Raw genomic sequence first — 24281 nt, 5'->3', positions numbered from 1 at the left:
TATCTTACAGAAACTAGCAGTACGGCAATAATCAGCCTTTTAAACACGCCGTTAACGGCAATCAAGTAATTTATAGCATAACAACAATTTAAAAATTTCTTTAAAAGAAAAACACAGAAGCTAGCAGTACGGCAATAAACAACCTTTTAAAACACGCCGCTAACGCCAATCAAAGTAATTTATAGCAATACAACAATTTTAAAAAATTTAAAGAACATTAGTAAACAGGCTACTAAAGTAAATACAGAACTTTGTTAATAAACTACGGTGAGGTACTGAAGCTACCAACACCGCCATCAAAAAAATTAAACAGGTCTCAGCAAACAGACGATTAATGGCAATAAAAGAAATTTACAAACTTGGAGGAATTTAAAAAAAATTTAAACAAAAGTGTCCTGGAAAATCATTAGAACATAACAGATATGACGGACCCGTGTAAGGCGGCCACAAACCACCCGCTCAGGGATACTCAGGCTAGACAGAATACTGACCAATTTAAATACGCCCGTAAACACAATTGCCACTCTCAGGCTAGTCACTGCACCGAGTTTTAGTCAGCGAAAACTTGTTAAAGATGGCTTAACTGGCTGACAGAACTAGAGCTAACCTCGTGCAAGGAAACATTACACCACACAGTCCTGAATGAGCGACCACATGATCAACCAACAAGAAGCATGAATTTACTCATAACCCACGACAGAATAGCGAAACAATTAAACTGCCAAAGCTACACCTCCCATCGGGCAGTTACGAGAGGAGGAGGAAAGATCACTGTCTTCAACTACACTGGTGCTAGGGACAGGAAATCCGGTCGCCGGAGGCCACAAGGCAGAAGAGACGCTGGTTACACAAAATTATTACCTTGCACGAACTTAACTTGCAATTATGCTCGAACAGGCAGTACACGACCTCCGATGGCAAGGATCCACACATCCGACCGCTCACGCATCGCCAGCGTACCCAACACACCGTTGTCACGCGACAACACGCTCTGCAACTTTGACGGGTAGTGACCGCTCCTTCATGTTAGGTGTCTCCTTTTAAACTCCAGTGTTGAAACGGAGGATTTAAAGAAGCTTGTTAACGGCCCACCAAGGCGAAATGAACAGCAACTACTCGTGGGGCGATTTTGTATACAACCAACGCGCGGAGAGCTCTTCCGTCAACTCGACCTGCTCGTTACACACAACAGACATACGAGGGTCGGTCAAAAAGTAATGCCTCCCATTTTTTTTCTACTTAAAGATATTAAGTTAAGTGAAAAATTTGAATTTGGCGCCATTCCTCAAACCTTCTTCTGCAATCCACTGCAGTAGTAACTTTCTGTGTCAACAGGTGGCAGCACAGCAGAAGTTTGTAAGATGGCCGACATCGATGTTCGTTTGAGACAGCGTTGTGTGATTGAATTCTTGAATGCAGAAGGTGAAACGCCCATACGCATTCATGAAAGACTGAAGAAGGTGTATGGTGTTGTGACAGTGGATGTCAGCACTGTTAGACGATGGGTTCGTCGTTGTAAGGAAGCTGAAGGGCAAACACCGTTGACTGACGAAAAGCGGAGCGGCAGGCCGGTGAGTGCAGTGACTCCACACAACATTCAGCAAGTTGATGACATCATTCGTGGTGACCGTCGGGTGACTGCAGATGAAGTGTGTCGCATTATTTCTCTTAGTAAAGGCAGTGTGATCACGATTATTAAACAATTGGGGTACTCAAAAGTTTGTGCACGGTGGGTTCCAAGAATGTTAACCGATCAGAATAAAGAGGCAAGGAAAACAATAGCCTCCCAACACTTGCAGCGCTTCCGTTTGGAGGGAGATGAGTTTCTGAAAAAAATTGTGACCGGGGACGAAACATGGGTGCATTTTTTTGAACCCGAATCAAAGAGGCAGTCAATGGAGTGGCGTCACACAAGCTCGCCGAGGAAGAAAAAATTCAAAACTGTGCGATCGGCAGGGAAAGTTATGGCAACAGTTTTCTGGGATACAGAGGGTGTGATTCTGGTTGATTTTTTGGAGCAGGGATGCACAATAAATTCTGTTCAATACGTCACAACCCTCAACAAACTTAAAGCACGTCTTCAGCGAGTTCGCCCAACAAAATCAATGGCAGATGTTCTTCTTTTGCATGACAATGCAAGACCACACACCAGTCGTCACACCTCTGACGAGATTGTCAAAATTGGATGGGAAGTTTTGCCTCATCCCCCATACAGCCCTGACCTGGCACCATCAGACTTCCATCTGTTCGGGCCACTAAAAGAAGCTCATCGTGGGATTCATTTTGAAGATGAGGAGGCCGTCAAAACATCCGTGCGTCAATGGCTTAGGAAGCAGAGCTGTGATTTTTACCGTGCTGGGATACATGCCCTTGTTCAAAGATGGACCAAAACTGTAGAGATGGGCGGAGATTACATTGAAAAATGACAAAATGATCCTCAATGTTGTGGTTTTCAACCTATGTAATTGCATTTAAATTTCCTGACAATTAAACGTAGAAAAAAAATAGGAGGCATTACTTTTTGACTGACCCTCGTACATCACGTGGCGACTCGGTACAACTGACCACGCCTGCTTCGCGCTGGAGAGCCACACTGCCCCCCCCCCCCCCCCGTGTCCACCACACTCTCTCCACGCAACGCCCCTACTTCCGTGCCACCACACCAGGTTACAACCGGTCAAAGATCTGACTTCCTCCATAGCAGTTTCCCGGAAGCAAAACTGCAGATATCGATAGCAATTCAGAGGGAAAAGACAACCAAGCAGCCACTTAATGACAGACAGCATATCAAACAAACATGTCAGGGGAAGAAAAGGAAAACCAATGGAATCTAAACACAAGGTGTAGCTCGAGCCGATACACGGCTCAGAGAGTTTCCAACCAGTGTAGCTGGGGCGACAGAGACAGAGAGACAGAGATAAGGAGGTGTGGCTAGTTATCTGAAGACTACGTCAGCTGCTCTATAAAAGCCTGCTGTTTGTTCTAGAGGCCATTAGAGTTAGCGATCTAATATGGGCAAGAGTTACGCAATGTCTCGCGCATGCAGCTGCCAGCGGGGGACGATACTTCGTGATAATTCGATTTTTTGCTAATAACTCAGCCAAATATTAACCCATTCTAAAAATTGAAAATGCTAACATGACACAGTCAACGATTGGTTTAAATGCCTCTAACATTTTCTACAAAGGAGTAAAAATTAAAAATTAAAAATTTCCAATCAAAATTCTGTGTTGTGAATTCTATGTAAAATTTTTCTTACCATACATTACTAAATATGCAGTTGTGTCTTTCGGAATTTTGCCATTAAAAGTGTCAACTAATTTCATTGTAGTTTTCAGTGTAGTTAACACATTCGTTCTCCTAGACATATTTATGACATAGGTAGGATAATTTTCAATAAAGTTGAATGTACCGATATTAACACCAAGATTCAATTGTGTAGTTCTCTCAAAATCTAGGAAAGCGTCATATGTCTTTAGATAGTTATTTGGTGGATCTAGATCCACATTTCTCGAAGAAAAACTTCGTTTCTTCCATTTTTAATGTAATTTAACATGACCGAATAAGGAAGCGTCAACTAACTGATTCTTTTTCTTTTTAGTCTGGAAAACAACGAAGATGAAATAAAGCATATCAAATTCGGCGGAGTTATAGAAATTTGTAATATCTAACTCAAAATTTCTCTTTCCATCAAATCGAGCAATCTCTACAGTTTGTCGTTCAAAGAAATATATGGAAATTTTAGGCTTTTTAGGCCTATTTTGCTCTAATCTAAGGGAATATTCTGATCCACATTTAACTACAGGAACACGAATTTCCATCGATTCCACGACAATTTTACCCTCTTTTGGAAGTGTTGTCACATCTTCAACTTCTGCTTGGATACGATCTGCCCAACGGAGAACGGACCCTCCAGCACTCCATGACCACGCAAAAATTACTGTTAAATCTCCTTCCCACACTGTTTCTTTTTAATCTTTAAAAAATCTGCCAAATAATTCTAACAGATAAAGCACTTCATTTTTCTTACTTTTTACCTTTCCATTATTAAGAATATTTCTTTTTTTTTTTGTGGTTATAGGGCGCACAACTTCAACGGTCATTAGCGCCCAGACTACGTTAGGAATGCACCGCAAGTCACAAGTTTAAAACAGCAACGAAACGGAAAACACGATAAAAGACAGGCTGACAGGCATAGGATTAAAAAAAAACAGCATAATCAAATGTCCTTAGAGAGGGTCGTCAAATTGATAAAATGAAGAACGCGAGCAGCTGCTCGTGGGTCATCCAGTAAAATGGCTTCTAGAGTACATGGCAGGCCAAGATCAAGACGCAGTGTGTTAAAATCCGGACAGGACGTTAAAATGTGGCGGACCGTCAGCAATTGCCCACATGGGCAGAACAGCGCCGGCGCAGCCGTCAGCAGATGGCGATGGCCGAACCGGCAGTGTCCAATTCGTAACCGGGCCAAAACTACCTCCTCCCGCCGAGAAGGGCATGAGGAGGACGTCCAAGCCACGGGAAGAGGTTTCAAGGCCCGAAGCTTGTTGTCTGTAAGTGCAGCCCAATCGGCATGCCACAGCGATAAAATGCGCCGACAAATGACCCTGCCACAATCTGACGAAGGGACACAACAAGAAGCTGTCCGAGGCTGGAGGACCGCAGCCTTGGCTGCGGCATCTGCAGCTTCGTTCCCAGGGATACCAACATGGCCAGGAACCCACATAAAGCTAACCGGAGAACCGACGTCCACCAGCTGCTGAAGAGAGCGTTGGATCCAGTGCACGAAAGGGTGAACCGGGTACGAATCACTGAGGCTCTGGATAGCGCTCAGGGAATTGGAGCAGATGACATATGCAGAATGTCGGTGGCGGCAGATGTAAAGAACAGCCTGGTAGAGGGCATAGAGCTCAGCTGTGAAGACCAAACAATGGCCATGGAGCCAGTATTTGAATCTTTGTGCCCCGACAATAAAAGAACACCCAACCCCGTCACTGGTCTTAGAGCCATCTGTATAAATGAAGGTCATATTAATGAACTTCGAACGAAGTTCGACAAAACGGGAGTGATAGACTGAACCGGGGGTAACCTCCTTCGGGAGCGAGCAGAGGTCAAGGTGGACGTGAACCTGAACCTGGAGCCAAGGTGGCGTGTGGCTCTCGCCCGCTCGAAAGGTTGCAGGGAGTGAAAAATTAAGGTGTTGAAGGAGGCGACGAAAGCGAACTCCAGGGGGTAGCAGGGCAGAGACATACAACCTGTATTGACGGTCGAGAGAGTCATCAAAAAAGGAACGATAAGACGGGTGGTCGGGGATTGCCAGTAGCCGACAGGCATACCGACAAAGCAGTATATCGCGCCGGTAGGTGAGTGGCAACTCACCAGCGTCAGCATGAAGACTCTCGACGGGACTAGTATAAAACGCTCCAATTGCAAGTCGTAAACCCCAATGTTGTATGGAGTTGAGGCGGCGTAAGATGGATGGCCGTGCAGAGGAGTATACGAAGCTCCCATAATCCAGCTTGGAGCGGACGATCGACCGATATAGGCGAAGTAGGACGGTTCGATCCGCTCCCCACGACATACCACTGAGAACACGGAGGACATTTAGAGAACGGGTACAACGGGCAGCCAAATATGACACATGTGGAGACCAACTAAGTTTCCTGTCCAATGTAAGATCTAAAAATTTTTTTGTCTCCATGAATGGGAGAGCAACGGGACCGAGTCGTAATGACGGTGGGAGAAACTCTTTGTAGCGCCAGAAGTTAATACAGACCGTCTTCTCGGCAGAAAAACGGAAGCCATTGGCGACACTCCAGGAGTAAAGACGGTCAAGAGAACGCTGAAGACAGCGCTCCAGGAAACATGTACGCTGCGCGCTGCAATAGATGGTAAAATCGTCCACGAAAAGGGAGCCTGATACATCAGCTGGGAGGCAATCCATTATTGGATTGATCGCTATGGCGAAGAGAGCGACGATCAAAACTGAGCCCTGTGGCACCCCATTCTCCTGGCGAAAGGTGTCTGACAGGACAGAACCTAAACATGCCCTGAACTGTCGATCCATTAAAAAGGAACGAATAAAAAGAGGGAGGCGACCGCGAAGGCCCCATGTATGCATGGTGCGGAGAATGCCCACCCTCCAACAGGTGTCGTAAGCCTTCTCCAAATCAAAGAACACAGCCGCGGTCGGACGCTTCCGCAAGAAGTTATTCATAATGAAGGTCGACAAGGTAACCAGATGGTCAACAGCAGAGCGGCGCCTACGAAATCCACATTGTACATTGGTAAGTAGGCGTCGAGACTCGAGCAGCCAAACCAAACGAGAGTTAACCATTCGCTCCATCACTTTACAGACACAGCTGGTAAGCGAGATGGGTCGATAACTGGACAGCAAGTGCTTGTCCTTCCCCGGCTTAGGAATTGGGACAACAATAGACTCACGCCAGCATGCGGGAACATGTCCCTCAATCCAGATGCGATTGTAAGTACGAAGAAGAAAACCTTTACCCGCAGGAGAAAGGTTCTTCAGCATCTCAGTATGAATAGAATCAGGCCCTGGAGCGGAGGACCGTGATCGGCCAACTGCGTTTTCGAGTTCCCGCATGGTGAATGGGGCATTATAACTTTCACGATTCGAGGAGCGGAAGTTAGGTGGCCTAGCCTCCTCTGCCTGTTTGCGGGGGAGGAAGGCAGGGTGGTAATGAGCGGAGCTCGAAACCTCTGCAAAAAAGCGGCCGAAGGCATTGGAGACAGCCTCAGGGGCCTTAAGGACGTCATTCGCGACCGTCAAGCCAGAAACTGGTGAGGGGACCTTAGTGCCAGATAGCCGGCGCAGGCTACCCCAGACAACAGAAGAAGGAGTAAAACTGTTGAAGGTGCTTGTGAAAGCAGCCCAGCTGGCTTTCTTGCTTTCTTTAATAATACGACGACACTGTGCACGTAATCGTTTATAATTGATACAATTCGCCACTGTAGGGTGGCGTTTAAAGGTGCGTAAAGCACGTCGACGAGCACGTAAAGCGTCGCTACATGCTGCGGTCCACCAGGGGACCGGTACGCGACGTGGAGAAGAAGTAGGGTGAGGGATGGAATATTCAGCAGCAGTGAGAATGACTTCCGTGAGGTGTGCGACCTGACGATCGCAGCTTGTGAAGGTTTGATCCTGAAAGGTCGCCCTAGAAGAGAAGAGCCTCCAGTCTGCTTTGGAGATGGTCCAACTAGATGAGCAAAGAGAGGGGGTATGCTGCAGGAGATGGATAACACACGGGAAGTGGTCGATCGAATATGTATCAGAAAGTGCATACCACTCAAACCGGCGTGCAAGTTGAGGAGTACATATAGAGAGGTCTAAATGGGAATAGGTGTGAGATGTGTCCGAAAGAAAAGTAGGGGCGCCAGTATTGAGGCAGACAAGATTGAGCTGGTTGAAAAGGTCTGCTAACAGGGAGCCCCTCGGGCAGGATGCTGGAGAGCCCCAAAGGGGATGATGGGCATTGAAGTCTCCAGTTAACAAAAATGGTGCAGGTAGCTGAGCAATAAGTTGCATCATGTCTGCCCTGGTAACGGCAGGCGACGATGGAGTGTAAACAGTACAAATGGAAAATGTACAAGTGGGGAGAGTAATGCGGATGGCAACTGCCTGCTGGCCGGTGTGCAACGTGATGGGATCGTAGTAAATATCATCTCGGACCAGCAACATAACCCCTCCATGAGCTGGGATACCTACCACAGGGGGTAGGTCAAAACGTACAGAGGTGTAGTGTGCCAAGGCAATTTGATCGCATGGGCGTAGCTTCGTTTCCTGGAGGGCTACGACGAGCGGACGGTGCAAGCGGAGCAGCAACTTCAAGTCCTTTCGGTTGGAGTGAATGCTGCGAATATTCCAGTGAATAAGTGCCATCGTAAGAAGAAAAGGGAGATGAAAGAAGGGGTCACCTCGAAGGTCGCTGAGGGCCTGGCTTCGAGTGAGCACTGCCGCCGCTATCAGCAGGTGGACAGTCATCGTCCATTGGGTCTATAGGTTCATCGGCCATCTTGGGAAGATGGCCAGGAGGGGGAGCTTCCTCCGCCGGTGAACGGCCAGACTTTCGGCTACCAGCGGTGCGGCCAGGCGAAACAGATGACGGCCTGGGGCGGCAACCGCTGGGTGGCGCAGGAGAAGAAATGCGCCGTGGCGGAGAAGGAGAACTGTGCTTCCTATGAGCCTTCTTGGAAGGTCGTTTGGTGGAAGTACCGGTCGAAGGCTGGGGGGGTCGAGGTACGTAGGAAGTCGGCACGGGACGGTTCCTTCTTGAAGGCCCGTGCATCTGACTTCGGGGTCTTCGTCTTAGCAGAAGCTGATGAAGGGGCTGGTGTCTGTGGGGTGATGGGAGGAAGAGGAGACGTCGACCGCGTGATCTTAGCACTGGCCGAACGGACGACCGTGGTGCTGAAGGTCAGATCGCATGTCTGGGTTGCCACCTCCCTGGTAGTCCGAGGAGAGGCGAGGACAGTACTGTATTTCCCCGCTGGGAGCAGCGTTGGCTTCCTACTAGCCAATAGCTTGCGAGCAGCCGAGGTGGACACTTTCTCTTTGACCCGAATTTCTTGGATACAGCGTTCTTCCTTATAGACAGGACAGTCGTGGGAGGATGCGGCATGATCACCCTGACAGTTCACACAACGAGGAGACGGAGGTGGACAGTCACTCTCATGGGCATCCCTGCCACAAGTGACACATTTAGCCGCATTGGAACAAGACTGTCGAGTGTGATTGAAACGCTGACACTGGTAGCAGCGCGTAGGTGTCGGGACATAGGGGCGAACAGAAATAACCTCGTAGCCCGCCTTGATGCGCAATGGCAGCTTAACACTATCAAAGGTCAAGAAAAGTGTCCGGGTCGGTACAAGGTCATTGTTGACCTTTTTCATGACCCTATGGACAGCCGTCATGCCCTGCTCAGCGAGGAAAGATTGAATCTCCTCGTCAGTCAATCCGTCGAGGGATCTAGTATAGACCACACCACGAGACGAATTCAAAGTTCGGTGAGCCTCCACCCGGACAGGGAACGTGTACAGGAGTGTGGCCCGAAGCAGTTTTTGTGCCTGAAAGGCGCTCTCAGTTTCTAGTAAAAAGGTACCGTTACGCAACCTGGTACAAGATTTGACAGATCCGGCTATGGCATCTACGCCCTTCTGGATAACAAAAGGGTTGACAGAGGAAAAATCCTTTCCGTCCTCAGATCGAGAAACGACGAGGAACTGTGGGGCAGGCGGTAGTACTTTTGTCACTGGTGGCTGGTCATGTTTCCGTTTTTGGGCAGAAGTCGAGAGAGATGGAGTGAAATCCATTGCGGAGGAATTCCCCATGATTGCCAGCGTCTCCGATGGCGCGCTCCTTCCTTGTGGGGACCCTCTCAGAGGGCACTCCCACCTTAGGTGAATGTTTACACCTCAGGTCACACCTCCAGAGAAAGACGGAGGGACCAATCGGCATGGTCAGAAGGTATCAGCTCAGGCAATCACCCCTCCCTGGGCCTGGCCTTTACCAGGGGGTACGTGCGTGCCTTACATGTCTACCCAGGGCGGGGAATTACGCGTTACCCCATCACCGGCTACGCGTGCGAACGCGTGGGTCGGCCTTCAGGCGCGCACAGGGAGGAAGGAAGAAGAGGAAAAAGAAGAGAGAGAGGGAGAGAGAGGACAGACTGTCTCAAACGCCGAGGCGGAGACCAGAGACGGCAAGGCGAAGATGGCAATGAGAAGGCAAGGAGAAGAAGGCAATGAGAAGGCAAGGAGAAGAAGACAAAAGAGTAAGGAAGACAGTGAGGTGGAGAAGAGCAAAGAAAGGAACCAACCAAAGGAAGGAAGAAACGAGAAGTGAAAAAGCAAAATGACCGCAAATAGAGGTAGTGGAACCGTCCGTCTCCGGACGCAGCCACTAACTACTCCCTTGAGGGGGAGGGACTCCTTTTAGTCGCCTCTTACGACAGGCAGGAATACCTTGGGCCTATTCTAATCCCCGGACCCGCAGGGGGGATTATTAAGAATATGTCCTCCCACTGTTAGCTCATTGGCTGGAGTCGAATTCAATCGAATAAGAGCTGATGAAGAAATACATGGAAATTCCACTCCAGACAAAATATTGTTTCCTCTCTTTATGGTGATAACATCATTATGGTGATGTTTGGAATGTGTACTAATCTCACTAATGTGATCTTATTTTTTACTGCTTTAAACACCAGCGTTCAACCTCTCTTTATAACATACATTCTGACCGGAATTTAGAATCTCATTGCCACTGTTTTCGGGTTTCGCCCAGGTTTCTGTCCCTAGTGCTATGTGGCAATTGTTACTGTTTATAACCGAGATTAGGCCTGCGACCTTTCCGTAGACGCTCATGCAGTTAACTAATGCCATGTGGGCTTAGAGAGAACAGTTTAAGGTCAAGTTCTCTGGATTACAGCGTGCTGCCTGTGTGAAGGCGCTGGATCGGTGGTAATAAACGCGTCACGAATTGCGCGGATTTTGGGAGCAATGGCTGCCCAAAGTCAGTCTGTTGCCAAAGGATGGAAAACCAAACAGAGGTCTTAATCGGCGAGTAGTCCAAAGATATTTCTCGCATCATCAGTGAAGCCTTTTACTTACTAAATTTTCTAAAGTCCTCCATTCCGAAATCATTGATATCTGGGAAGTATGTCAATACTAAAGGCAAAATTTCAGCTCAGTTCTTAATTGGTGGCTCAGTTGCAGTAAGTCCAGTATGCTAAAGGATCTTGTCCGCTACAGTCTCCTTGGAAAAGGAGAGTGCAATCAGTGTTCAAAAGACGCTCTCGGCACTTCTCCTAGCCGTAATGTGAACCGATACTTTGAGCTGTAACATATTAAAGCTCACTGTTGCTATTTATTGATCTGTGGACCACTCTAATGGAAACGACACAAGCCTGAGACACACAGAAGCACTGAAAGCGGACAGCCTTGCCTGACAGACCGACAAATTGTCACGGCACCTGTTTCTCGACCATTGATGTATATTGTAGTACTTGCATTGCTTAGTACATTTTGCCGTAAGTTTGTAAAACGAATACCAATTCCCCGTTTGTGCAGGAGTTACCGTAGCTATTTGTGGCTGACAACCGAAAAACAGGTGGGAGTCGGGCGAAAGAATTGCCGGCAGCACATGTGATTTTGCTCTGTGTGTGTTATCACGCGTCTGTACGCACAAACGGCTTCTAAAATGATCTTGAGTGCGGTTTTGCATTGAATGGTTTGGTCTTGTAACTAAAACATGTGTTAAGGGAAGTGATTGTACATAGGAAATTCATTAAGAACCACTTTGCCAACCTGCCTAGTTGTGAGAACTCCATGAAAGGGTGTTTTATTCTTAAGGATTAATGAAGGACAGCTATACTTGGAATCTTTGTTCTCATTTATCAGTCGTTAACTTTATTTCCTTATTTTTCATTCTTTACCTTTAAGAATGTGTTTGCATACTCGAACTGCACATCGCGATTTGCGTACTGCAGAAACATTTTTATGGAAACTGATAAGATACCGCTTGCATTGCATACCGCTCGCAAGTACGGTAAATGAAATTTGGTTTCTGACAGTTCCATCATTATCTTAATAGTAACAGGTTGCAGAACAGATGAGCCTTCCGTTCGCACAGGTAGGCCAACAAATGCTATTGCCAGCAAAGTTCATGTCCACTGTAAGGTACAGTGACTGTTAGAATGTATCTGCGAAAAATATCATATCATTTCACAGGTTTCAAATAGGTAAATGAATTCAGAAAGATGTTATCTTGTGCATTTTCATGCACTTGTAGCACAAGGTCAAATGTGTAAAATTTTATGATCATTTTCTCTATAATTAGAGTAACAGTTCTGATATTGTGATTGTTCGCAACTCTAAAGATAAAGATTAACAATATTCAGGGAAATCATTTCAACCTAAGTCATTTGTTTTGCAGTCAAATAGCATTTTTTAAAAAAAGGACTGCTATCTCGCAGGCGTATTATTTGATTTAATGGGTAGCCTGGATTCAGCATCGTGTAGCGTCTGCTGCACACACTCCCGCTCAAAATTTAATTTGAACCAAGTACTGCTGCCCTGCACTGAGATTTATGTATTTATGTACCAAAATACATTTTACCAGTTTCTCAGATACCAACCACACATTTACAAACACGAGTTTAAATAAACAGGAACACGTTTCAGATATATGACGTTCCCTTACTGAGCAGATATCAGCCGTGAACACAGGCGTGTTTGACGATACGGGGAAAGGAGATGGAGTTCTGGGCTGTTTCCCCTCTACTGAAGCGCGCTGTACCGCTCCAGTGTGCAGTAACAGCAGACAACACCAGATGAAGGGTGCATGGCACATTCCGAATTTTCGGCGAGGGGCATAACATTGCACTGTGTTAGCTCCACAAAGAGTGTTTAATATCAGAGGTGTGTAAGATTGTGTGTGACATGGAAGTTACATATGACCGCAGAGCAATGAAACCTCAGTTTATATCTGACACCTCTGGGGAAGATCTGGAAGAAAGAAGCACTCGTGTTAACTACGATATTTCCTGATGACGTTTCTCCTCTGTTTTCAGGACAGCTGCTGTTTTTAAAAAATTCATCTAAAATGAATGTGATACAAATGGAAAGTTAAAAAAAAATGTCGGCAGCGAGATGGTCTGTGCAGGTAGGTGACATGCGTCCATTTGCTGAGGATCTGCCAGGATTACAAAGGGCGGCTGAACTTGCAAATAACTTGGACTGCGGGGACACACACTGAACTGAAGGGCTTTCAGAAGTATTTGAAATTATTCCAGTATGTCTTACGAATGTTGCACAAATTATTACCTGCAATGAACATACGTAAAGTTATACTTCCAACCACAGAAACAATGACAGATGTTTTAAGTAGTACTATTAAGAGTCTCGAGAAAGAATTAAATCAACTGACAAATGTTGGGATACTATTTACGCAGGAAGTTGGGAAGTAGCAGAAAATATTTGAATATCACCTGAACTGAATGTAATGATTCATGACAGAGAGAAACAGAAAGACAGAAGAAAACGCTTTGTTGGTGAAGCATCAGAAGACGATTTACAACAGAGCATGAAGGACAGTTTTTAACTAAATGTTTACCACGTTATTACACAGCTGTGGGAAACTTAAGTGTAAAGTGTGCTGCCATAGACAACACGGACACATTCCGTTTCTTGTGGAACTGCACAAGCGAATAAGATTCTCCAGTAGCAGAGCATGCGGAAAACTTCGAATCTTTCAGCAGTGTCGACGATAATAAACAGGGCCTGAGAAGAAATTTTGCTGTTAAAAAGATCCATGAAGCCAATTTTGGGTCTGAGCCACTTCTTCTGTGCCTTCTCAAAGCTCTTCATATGTCCAATTTTAATGAGGTACTGCAGAATACAATGATGGCCTCATTGATTGTTCTGCACTTTACTTTGCCTGTTAGCATCGCGCAAGCAGAATGGCCACTGAGTGTTCTTGCAAGAGTTACGAACTGTTACAGAACAGCAATGGGGCAAGAGCGACATGCTGGATCAGCTTCGATAGCAACAGGGTCACTGTTTATCCAGTCGTTACACTATATTGGGATAATAAAAGATTAAGCTTCCAAGCGTGTGGTTCCTGGAGAGGGGCAGTAGCCTTTTCAGTAGTTGCAGGGGCAACAGTCTGGATGATTCACTGACCTGGCCTTGTAACACTAACCAAAACGGTCTTGTTGTGATGGTACTGCGAACGGCTGAATGCAAGAGGAAACTACAGCCATAATTTTTCCTGAGGGCATGCAGCTTTACTGTATGGTTAAATGATGATGGCGTCCTCTTGAGTAAAATATTCTGGAGGTAAAATAGTCCCCCATTCAGATCTCTGGACAGGGACTACTCAAGAGGCGTTCTACGGATCGGAGCGTGGAATGTCAGATCCCTTAATCAGCCAGGTTGGTTAGAAAATTTAAAAAGGGAAATGGATAGATTAAAGTTAGATATAGTGGAAATTAGCGAAGTTCGTTGGCAGGAGGAACAAGACTTTTGGTCAGGTGATTACAGGGTTATAAATACAAAATCAAATATGGGTAATGCAGGTGTAGGTTTAATAATGAATAAAAAAAATAAAAGTGCAGGTAAGCTTCTACAAACAGCATAGTGAATGCATTATTGTGGCCAATATAGACATGAAGCCCACACCTACTACAGTAGTACAAGTTGAAATGCCAACTAGCTCTACAGATGACGAAGAAATTGAAGAAATGTATGATGAGATAAAAGAAATTATTCAGATAGTGAAGGGAGACGAAAAATTAATAGTATGGGTGACTGGAATTCGATAGTAGGAAAAGAAAGAGAAGGAAACGTAGTAGGTGAATATGGATTGGGGTAAGAAATGAAAGAGGAAGCCGCCTGGTAGGATTTTGCACATAACACTTCTACATCTACATCTATACTCCGCGAGTCACCTTACGGTGTGTGGCGGAGGGTACTTATTGTACCACTATCTGATCCCCCCCTTCCCTGTTCCATTCACGAATTGTGCGTGGGAAGAACGACTGCTTGTAAGTCTCCGTATTTGCTCTAATTTCTCGGATCTTTTCGTTGTGATCATTACGCGAGATATATGTGGGCGGTAGTAATATGTTGCCCATCTCTTCCCGGAATGTGTTCTCTCGTAATTTCGATAATAAACCTCTCCGTATTGCGTAACGCCTTTCTTGAAGTGTCCGCCACTGGAGCTTGTTCAGCATCTCCGTAACGCTCTCGCGCTGACTAAATGTCCCCATGACGAATCGCGCTGCTTTTCGCTGGATCATGTCTATCTCTTCTATTAATCCAACCTGGTAAGGGTCCCATACTGATGAGCAATACTCAAGAATCGGACGAACAAGCGTTTTGTAAGCTACTTCTTTCGTCGATGAGTCACATTTTCTTAGAATTCTTCATATGAATCTCAACCTGGCGCCTGCTTTTCCCACTATTTGTTTTATGTGATCATTCCACTTCAGATCGCTCCGGATAGTAACTCCTAAGTATTTTACGGTCGTTACCGCTTCCAATGATTTACCACCTATGGCATAATCGTACTGGAATGGATTTCTGCCCCTATGTATGCGCATTATATTACATTTATCTACGTTTAGGGAAAGCTGCCAGCTGTCGCACCGTGCATTAATCCTCTGCAGGTCCTCCTGGAGTACGTACGAGTCTTCTGATGTTGCTACTTTCTTGTAGACAACCGTGTCATCTGGTTCAAGAATCATAAAAGAAGGCTGTATACATGGAAGAAGCCTGGAGATACTGACAGGTTTCAGATAGATTAAATAAAGGTAAGACAAAGATTTAGGAACCAGGTTTTAAATTGTAAGACATTTCCAGGGGCAGATGTGGACTCTGACCACGATGTATTGGTTATGAACTGTAAATCAAAACTGAAGAAACTGCAAAAAGGTGGGAATTTAAGGAGATGGGACCTGGATAAACTGAAAGAACCAGTGGTTGTACAGAGTTTCAGGGAGAGTATAAGGGAACAATTGACAAGAATGGGGGAAAGAAATACAGTAGAAGAAGAATGGGCAGCTTTGAGGGATGAAATAGTGAAGGCAGCAGAGGATTAAGTAGGTAAAAATTGGAGGGCTAGTAGAAATCATTGGGTGACAGAGAAAAATTTGAATTTAATTGATGAAAGGAGAAAACATAAAAACGCAATAAATGAAGCAGGCAGAAAGGAATACAAATGTCTCAAAAATGAAATCGACAGGAAGTGCAAAATGGCTAAGCAGGGATGGCTAGAGGACAAATGTAAGGATGTAGAGGATTATCTCACTAGGGGTAAGATAGATACTGTCTACAGGAACTGGTAGAAGCAGAAGATCAGTTTGGATTCTGTAGAAATATTGGAACACGGGAGGAAGTACTGACTCTACAACTTATCTTAGAGAACCACTTGTATGAATATCAAGAGCTCAGATGGAAACCCAGTTCTAAACAAAGAAGAGAAAGCAGAAAGGTGGAAGGAGTATATAGAGGGTCTAAACAAGGACGAGGTACTTGACGGCAATATTATGGAAATGGAAGAGGATGTAGATGAAGATGAAATGGGGTATATGATATTGCGTGAAGAGTTTGACAGAGCACTGAAAGACCTGAGTCGAAACAAGGCCCCGGGAGTAGACAACATTCCATTAGAACTATTGATGGCCTTGGGAGAGCCAGTCCTGACAAAACTCTACCATCTGGTGAGCAAGATGTATGAGACAGGCGAAATACCCTCAGACTTCAAGAAGAATATAATAATTCCATTCATAAAGAAAGCAGGTGTTGACAGGTGTAAAAATTACCGAACTATCAGTTTAATAAGTCACGGCTGCAAAACACTAACGCGAATTCCTTACAGACAAGTGGAAAAACTGGTAGAAGCAGAAGATCAGTTTGGATTCCGTAGAAATATTGAAACACGTGAGGCAATACTGGCCCTACAACTTATCTTAGAAGCTAGATTAAGAAAAGGCAATCCTACGTTTCTAGCATTTGTAGACTTACAGAAACCTTTTGACAATGTTAACTGGAATACTCTCTTTCAAATTCTGAAGGTGGTAGGGGTAAAACACAGGGAGCGAAAGGTCATTTACAATTTGTACAGAAACCATATGGCAGTTATTAGAGTCGAGGGGCATGAAAGGGAAGCAGTGGTTGGGAAGGCAGTGAGACAGGGTTGTAGCCTCTACCCGATGCTATTCAATCTGTATATTAAGCAAGCAATAAAGGAAACAAAAGAAAAATTCGGAGTAGGTATTAAAATCCATGGAGAAGAAATAAAAACTTCAAGGTTCACCAATGACATTGTAATTCTGTCAGAGACAACAAAGGACCTGGAAGAGCAGTTGAACGGAATGGACAGTGTCTTGAAAGGAGGATATAAGATGACATCAACAAAAGCAAAGGGAGGATAATGGAACGTAGTCAACTCGGGTGATGCTGAGGGAATTAGATTAGGGAATGAGACACTTAAAGTAGTAACGGAGTTTTGCTATTTGGGGTGCAAAATAACTGATGACGGTCGAAGTAGAGAGGATATAAAACATTGACTGGCATAGGCAAGGAAAGCGTTTCTGAAGAAGAGAAATTTGTTAACATCGAGTATGGATTTAAGTGTCAGGAAGTCGTTTCTGAGAGTATTTGTATGGAGTGTAGCCATGTATGGAAGTGAAACATGGGCGATAAATAGTTCGGACAAGAAGAGAATAGCAGCTTTCGATATGTGGTGCTACAGGAGAATGCCGAAGATTAGTTGGGTAGATCACATAACTAATGAGGGGGTATTGAATAGAATTGGGGAGAAGAGGAGTTTGTGGCACAACTTGACTAGAAGAAGGGATCGGTTTGTAGGACATGTTCTGAGGCATCAAGGGATCACCAATTCAGTATTGGAGAGCAGGGTGGAGGGTAAAAATCGTAGAGGGAGACCAAGAGATGAATACACTAAACAGATTCAGAAGGATGTAGGCTGCAGTATGCACTGGGAGATGAAGAAGCTTGCACAGGATAGAGTAGCATGGAGAGCTGCATCAAACCAGTCTCAGGACTGAAGACCACAACGACAAGTTACCAAGGAAAAAAAAAAAAAGCTAAACTGCAGTTTAGTAAAGTGCCGAATTTAGGCAAACTGCGAGAATCAAAGTTTCTTTAAAAAAGCCATTGACTGATTATTGTTATTATCGTTATCTGGCGTTATCCGAATTAACATAGTTTAAAATAGGAAAATTTGGAGGATGCCCAAAAACATTTAGCGGGGGCCCGGAGAGTCTAGTACCAGCCTTGATATCTGTATCGATATGGAATAGCTGCTCTTTCATAACAATACAAATGAATTACTCCGACTTCAATTCTATTTAAAGCCAGAGAAAATGTGCGATCAGAAATAAGGGAATTAAGTAACATAATAGTAATTGACATTCATTACACTTATAAACGTGATGTATGAGTCAAAGTAAATATAATTTTATTACCTGTAGTTCCACGACTTGTGTTACCGTCTCAGCTGTGCCATTGTGACTGATGAGTGTCGAGATTCGTGTGTATCATTGTGAAATTTGTTTTGCTTGCATGTGCTGAAATTTGAGCCTCAGCGTTCTGTATCAAATAGAACTATAATTACTTTGGTTGTTGCAATCCTTTACATCAATTACAGACAACAATACTAGAAGGACAGGATTTCTTTTACATTTTGTATGTGGTATCGTTACTTTACAACTATTTTACTGCGACTGGTGACTGCTTTTCATTAGAATCAAAACGGATATTTTGTGTCTTGATAAACCAAGTGGTCTACGATGAACCATCCATACATATTACAGCTAAGTTCCCTAAGTTTATAGCAGGTTTATATTTAATTGCCGCTATATGAGAGAGTGAGGTACAATGTAGGTGCTGTTTGGTTCTGAGCTGTAATTCAATGTTTAACTATTGGCACTGCTGATACTGTTTTCTAATTTATTTTCGAAAACTGCAAAGTTCTCTCTGTGTGCATAGTTGTTTCACAGAATATTAGTAGCATCATTGGTTTTGGTGCTTTGGTAGTGGAACAGGTGTGACATTCCTGTGCCATTTGCAGAGCTGGTGAGAGCTGTAATTCCGCAGACCGCCACCTGGGGGCAGACGGGGAGCTGCCGGCAGCGGCGTCTGGCTGAGGGTGTAGTGTAGACTGATGGGAGGGGAATGTGAAAGAGAGCGGGGAAGTTTATTGTTTTATCCTGTAATTTGGGAATAAAGGTGCACGTCGTCCGTAGGTTGTGGCGCGTTTTGCAAGAGCAGCGTAACAGCTATGTGGGAACTGTGAGGTGGGAGGTTGTCCTCCGATCGTGTTTAGTTAAATGTGGACTGACCATATAGTTCCAGATGATAGGAGCATAATATAGTGTGAATATCACTACTAATATCTCATTGTAATTAGACATGGGGATTACAGTACTTTACAATGTTTGTTGAATATGCAGAAGTAAATTGAGTGTGATATCAGAAGTGAAAATTCTGGTGATAGAACTCATATAGCAGTGATTTCGATATGTTGCAAATTGCAATAGTCTGATATAGCACCTTGCTGACCGCTGTGAAATAGTATTCAGCGATCAGATATTATAGAGTAACAGTGTTTATTCACATTGAACTGTTGACTTTTCCAAAGTTTAGTGTAGAACTGTACTCGAGGAATTTTCCTTGAGAGAAAGGTTGTCTGTTGTTACCTGAATTACTTTACTGTTACCTAGTGCTGTGTCAGTTTTTCCACAGAGTTGCTTAGACTATTTGTCTGCAGTATGCTACTCGAGGAGGAGTAAAATTAGTGAGTGACCGTAGGATTGAATTTTTGAATTTTTTATTGAAGAAGAATGCTAATTATTACTGGAGAAGTTGTTTCAGTTCTTTTTTGCAGAGAGTCCGTTTGAGTGGCTGCCTCATGACAGCAACTCCATCAGCCTCCTCTCGTTTTCATCACTGGCGAGGTCCAGTGCTGTCCGACCATCACTAGCTGTGGCCCCCTTGTCAGCTCCCGCCTCGACCAGCACAGCCGCAACTTCTGCGTGGCCATTGGCTGCCGCCCAGTGCAGCGGCGTCCACCCTCTGCCATCCCTGGCGTTGGGATCGGCAGTCGCCCTCAGAAGCAGCCTCGCCACAGCAGTGCCGCCCCACATTGCAGCCACGTGCAGAGGCGTCCTCTGCCACCAGCTGTCTCTGGCGTCCACCCCCGCCCCCGCCTCCACCAGCAGCCACGCCACCTCGACGTCTCCCCTGTGCGCTGCACAGTGCAGGGCAGTCCACCCCCACACACCGCCCCTCGCCTCCACGTCGGCCCCCTCGGCGAGCAGCGCCCTCAGCTCCCCCACTGCCCCCTGCTCGGCCACCTGGATCAGCCTGCTGCATCTCTCCTTTGCAGAGAGCCTCCTGCACAGAACACAGAAACTGCCACACTTTGCTACAAACACACACACACACACACACACACACACACACACACAATGAAGAAAACTGCAAAAAAAAAAGGTTCAAAATGGTTCAAATGGCTCAGAGCACTATGGGACTTAACATCTGTGGTCATCAGTCCCCTAGAACTTAGAACTACTTAAACCTAACTAACCTAACGACATCACACACATCCATGCCCGAGGCAGGATTCGAACCTGCGACCATAGCGGTCACGCAGTTCCAGACTGAAGTGCCTAGAACCGCACGGCCACACCGGCCGGCGAGGTAAACCGCCACACGAGGAAATAACTGTTGTGAATGCAAGTCTGTCCTGAAACAAACCTACAGATTTCCCCTCCCACAGTACAAAACAGTGTTCAACTCTGCATATATTAAGCTACAGCAGATTTGCTCAATCCCCCTTAAAAAAAATTTTCATTCATTGTCCATTAAAAGTTGAATTATACAACCTATGAATGAATTAAGTTGTCACGTTTTGTCTCACTCATTCCTGGAAGTCAACTGCTTTGATCTCACTACGCTGTAGCTAATGAGTGACTCACCTCAACTGCAAAACAGGCTTGTTACAGATAATACTACTACTCTGTCTGCAGCTTAACTACCACGTATCACACTCCATCTCAAGATTTTCAACGAGGCACTTCCGTCATACAAAGCCAAAAAAATTCAATCCAATTATCGGTCCATTTCTTGACACAGGCTCAGAGATACTGAAAGTTTCTGACACACAGACACACCGAATGGTTTAACACATCTCAGATATAAATAGCACCAAACTGGCAACTCTACACGCATAAAAATGTGTGTGTGTGTGTGTGTGTGTGTGTGTGTGTGTGTGTGTGTGTGTGTGTGTGTGTCTGTGTCTGTGTGAGAGAGAGAGAGAGAGAGATTTTGTGCACCTGACAGCATACGCAAACGTATTTAACATGTACTATCATGCACAAAACCACCTGAATCATCAGAATTTTGTTTTACCTGATTTGTATGCAATCCACATAATACACGTCCTCTGCTCTCTTTTCAGTAAAGTCGTTTCACTATACAAAATGGTTACTCCAAGGGACCACAAGAGACAACTGCTCTGTGTGACTACCAGTTTAGATGCAAATTAGCACTACGATAATGCAAATATCAGAAAACATGGTATTAGAGATTACACAGCCATTACGATTGTACACGCGAATTCATTACATAACCAACGTTTCAAAAAGCAACTTTCACCTTAAAATTGTAGAACAAAAATTTTGTTTCTGAATTACACTCTCTGAATACAATCCAGCAGCTATTACTCCTGTTAACAGTAACATGAAATATGATAAATATGGTTTCAGTCACAAGTGAGGAAGACTGCCCATGTGTAAACTTGAAATGACATGACAAAGTTTTCTGTTGACCGGAAATTCCAACCCCGGACTTAATCTGACACTTAAGTAAGCACAATCAAACATTAGAAATCGTCACTTTTAACCAGTAGTGCGATGATAAACTGAAATGACGAGATGAAAATGTTTTACCTTACTAGGGTTCGAACCCTGCACCCCACAACGTTCACTTCTAGTCAAGTGTAGACGTCACATATCGGTTTACTTACACAGCAGCGAAATGTGCATATGACGAAACTATCTGTGCTGACTATGAATCTAACATTGCACACATCGTTGTTGGCTACATACAAAGAGACGTTGATTATCGAATTCCTTTTAACCGGGAGCTCCTACCTGAAACACATGATATGACGAAACGTTCCATGTTTGACTTGCGAGTCGAAACCAGTACCCATAATTATTGTTGACAAAGTCCGGAGAATTGTTAAAAACCATAGTAATTTGTCACATGTTCTTTTGTGTGTGCGTATGAACTTGAAATGACAGGCCAGGACTCGAACCCAGACGCGTGTCTTTTGTGAAGGTCTTGAGGACTTTGCAGTCATGCAGAAACAATGAAAGGGCGGAAATGTATCATCTCAAAGGGATCAAACCTGACGAAAAGGGAGATTTGAGTGCAGCACCAATATTTTCCACATCTCAAGCTCAAATGCAATAAGAGTCAAGTACCGTGACATTGCACGTCGATTGGCTCATTGATTAAAGAAAAGAAAATATCGTTTAAGAAATGCACTTGGTGACAGAGTTTCGACCTGGCATAACTTTCGCCTCTGTACTGACTCTCCTCCAGGTTACCAGAGGTGGGAGAGATGCTGCTTCTGCTTGTTGAAAATGATTGCCTGGTGTCAGAAACGAACCCAGATGTTGAGCCTAGGTAGCTCGAATCACTTCAGCTTCTTTGACTGATACCTTCATGGAAGTGATGGGAATCAAAGCCACTACGTGCATACTAGAAACTGGCCGCCTTAACAACTTTTTTCAATTTTATTTTTTAACCACTACAGCATCCTGTTCTCTACACGATATCTTCCATTACAAAGCTTTACTTTTTTATTTTTTTAGGGTGTCAGTGCTAGGAAGGTGGCGACAAAGAGGGCAGGGGCCAAGAATCCACAGACTTGTCTGCCGTGCCGCCCTTATACCTGTCTCAGCTGTCCGCTCTCTCTGTGATGTACAGACATTCTTTTTCCGAGAGTCACTGGTCAGCACCAGGCAGGCGGGGCCAAGGAGGCCAGCAGTTGAGGACTCCGAGGCCTGCCCACGATGCATCCCCCGTCCCTGTCACCGAGGCGATCCAATATTTTCGTGGATGATTTTTTATTTTTTTTTATTTTTAATACTTCATCCAGAAGACCATGTCTGCAAAGAAACTATCTCAGCTGTGAGCGACGACTTGGAAGTTACGTGTTCACGGTTGTTTGTTTTCGATTTATTTCGCAGTATCTTGTAAGTCGCCCAGTGCGTCATTTCCTGAGGTATGTTTGCCAAGTTGGTCTTCTGTTATCTTCCACTCGCTGGAAGCTCCATGCTGCGATTTCTGAATGTAATGCATAATAGTAGAAATCAGGACAGTCCCTTCTTCTGGTTAAAACAAGTTTTGGCGTACAGAATTAGGTAAATAACATTTATTAAAATGTACGAAATCTTCTCTCTTGAGGACAAAATTGTCCTATGAGATTCCTTCAACATAAAATAAGGTACTCCTGAGCTACGTATTTTAGAGTAGATTTCTGTTTCCATAAACATAAATAAAAAAAATACCGTTTAAGAAAAAAAGAGCTTTAGGACGATTCGTTATGTTGTTCTTGTATTTACGTCTTTTCCTATTCACTTTGCAGACTGTTTCACGTAACTATATTAACTAAAAAGAATTGCGAAGTTTCTCTTGTAGTTTTTCGCCTCAGCGAAGCACACGCGGGGGGGGGGGGGGGGGGGGGGGCGCCACCCCGTGGTCGGCGCCACGTCCGCTTGCGCCCGGCGTGCGTGCGGCGCCTCACCCAACGTCTGCTCGATTTGTTTCCCTCTGTTACCAGGTAACACGTTGTTTGTCCTTGTGGCCAGTTTACACCATTTCTTCATTGTAGATGGACATGGCACGTCTATATGATCCAAAAAATTGGCAGGCGTGGTATTGGGGGTAGTGTTCGTGTTATCGTGGCCAACATTTGTCTGATAACTCACTGGATATCCTTCACCTGAGTGCACACAAACCTGTGTTCTTCGATGTCTATCAGGTCGCAATTCTCACGTGTTGGCGAATCACCCAGATGGATTGCCTGAAGTTTCGCTTTGGTTACTACTTTCCTGTTTACTGCCCCGTAGCTAATAGTTTTCACATTTGTTGGTAGGTGAGGAGTGCTGCTGTTTTTCCAAATGATCTCCCAGCTGTAGTGCGACTACTTTTTGTGCAGTCACATTTCTGCTTTCGTTTTCCGTTAATTCCACGTATATGTTCCTAACTTTTACCATATTTGACGGGCGAACTCTGGTTTGGGTATAACTGAGTTCGAATTAAAGTTGTTCAAAATTATAAAAACGATTGGGGACGTGTCCTACTTCTATCGGTGGGCGCAAGACAGTGGAAGTAATTTCGTCTGGTAAGTGGGACGTGAGGTTCATGGGTGTCTTCTTCCATAGCTCATATGTTGAACGCATGAAGAGAGTTTGTGACTTTCTCCATACGTATGTGAGATTTAGTCCCCCCCTCCACATTTTCAGCTGTGGAGTTAACGTGTCAAACTTTACCTTGAAAATGTTACCACGAGTTACAAAATGACTCGAAGCTGAGAGAAATCTTGCTGCTGTTTCGCGTGGAATGGGTACAACCTATGCCACGCAGTTGACTTTAGAAACCACATACATACTTGCAAAGCTGGCCTTTTGGATATCGTCAAGTCTTCTCGCGCTATGTTC

General features: G+C 44.7%; 2 protein-coding genes across 2 annotated transcripts in view; both read right to left on the bottom strand.

The window, feature by feature from the left end:
* LOC124719889 (zinc finger protein 726-like) overlaps positions 1-24281 on the bottom strand; it is a 609944-nt gene that overhangs the window by 189738 nt on the left and 395925 nt on the right. The window lies entirely within an intron of this gene.
* LOC124719851 (ankyrin repeat domain-containing protein 65-like) overlaps positions 19455-24281 on the bottom strand; it is a 39271-nt gene continuing 34444 nt past the window's right edge. Inside the window, exon 3 of the mRNA XM_047245036.1 lies at positions 19455-19941. Within this exon, the coding sequence (XP_047100992.1) occupies positions 19455-19941 (487 nt within the window). The remainder of the gene's footprint in view (positions 19942-24281) is intronic.

The sequence above is a fragment of the Schistocerca piceifrons genome, chromosome 11 (assembly GCF_021461385.2).
Source record: "Schistocerca piceifrons isolate TAMUIC-IGC-003096 chromosome 11, iqSchPice1.1, whole genome shotgun sequence".
In the NCBI taxonomy this organism is placed as follows: Eukaryota; Metazoa; Arthropoda; class Insecta; order Orthoptera; family Acrididae; genus Schistocerca; species Schistocerca piceifrons.
Note: the sequence above shows the minus strand (reverse complement) of the source record. Positions and strands in the feature narration are given on the sequence as shown.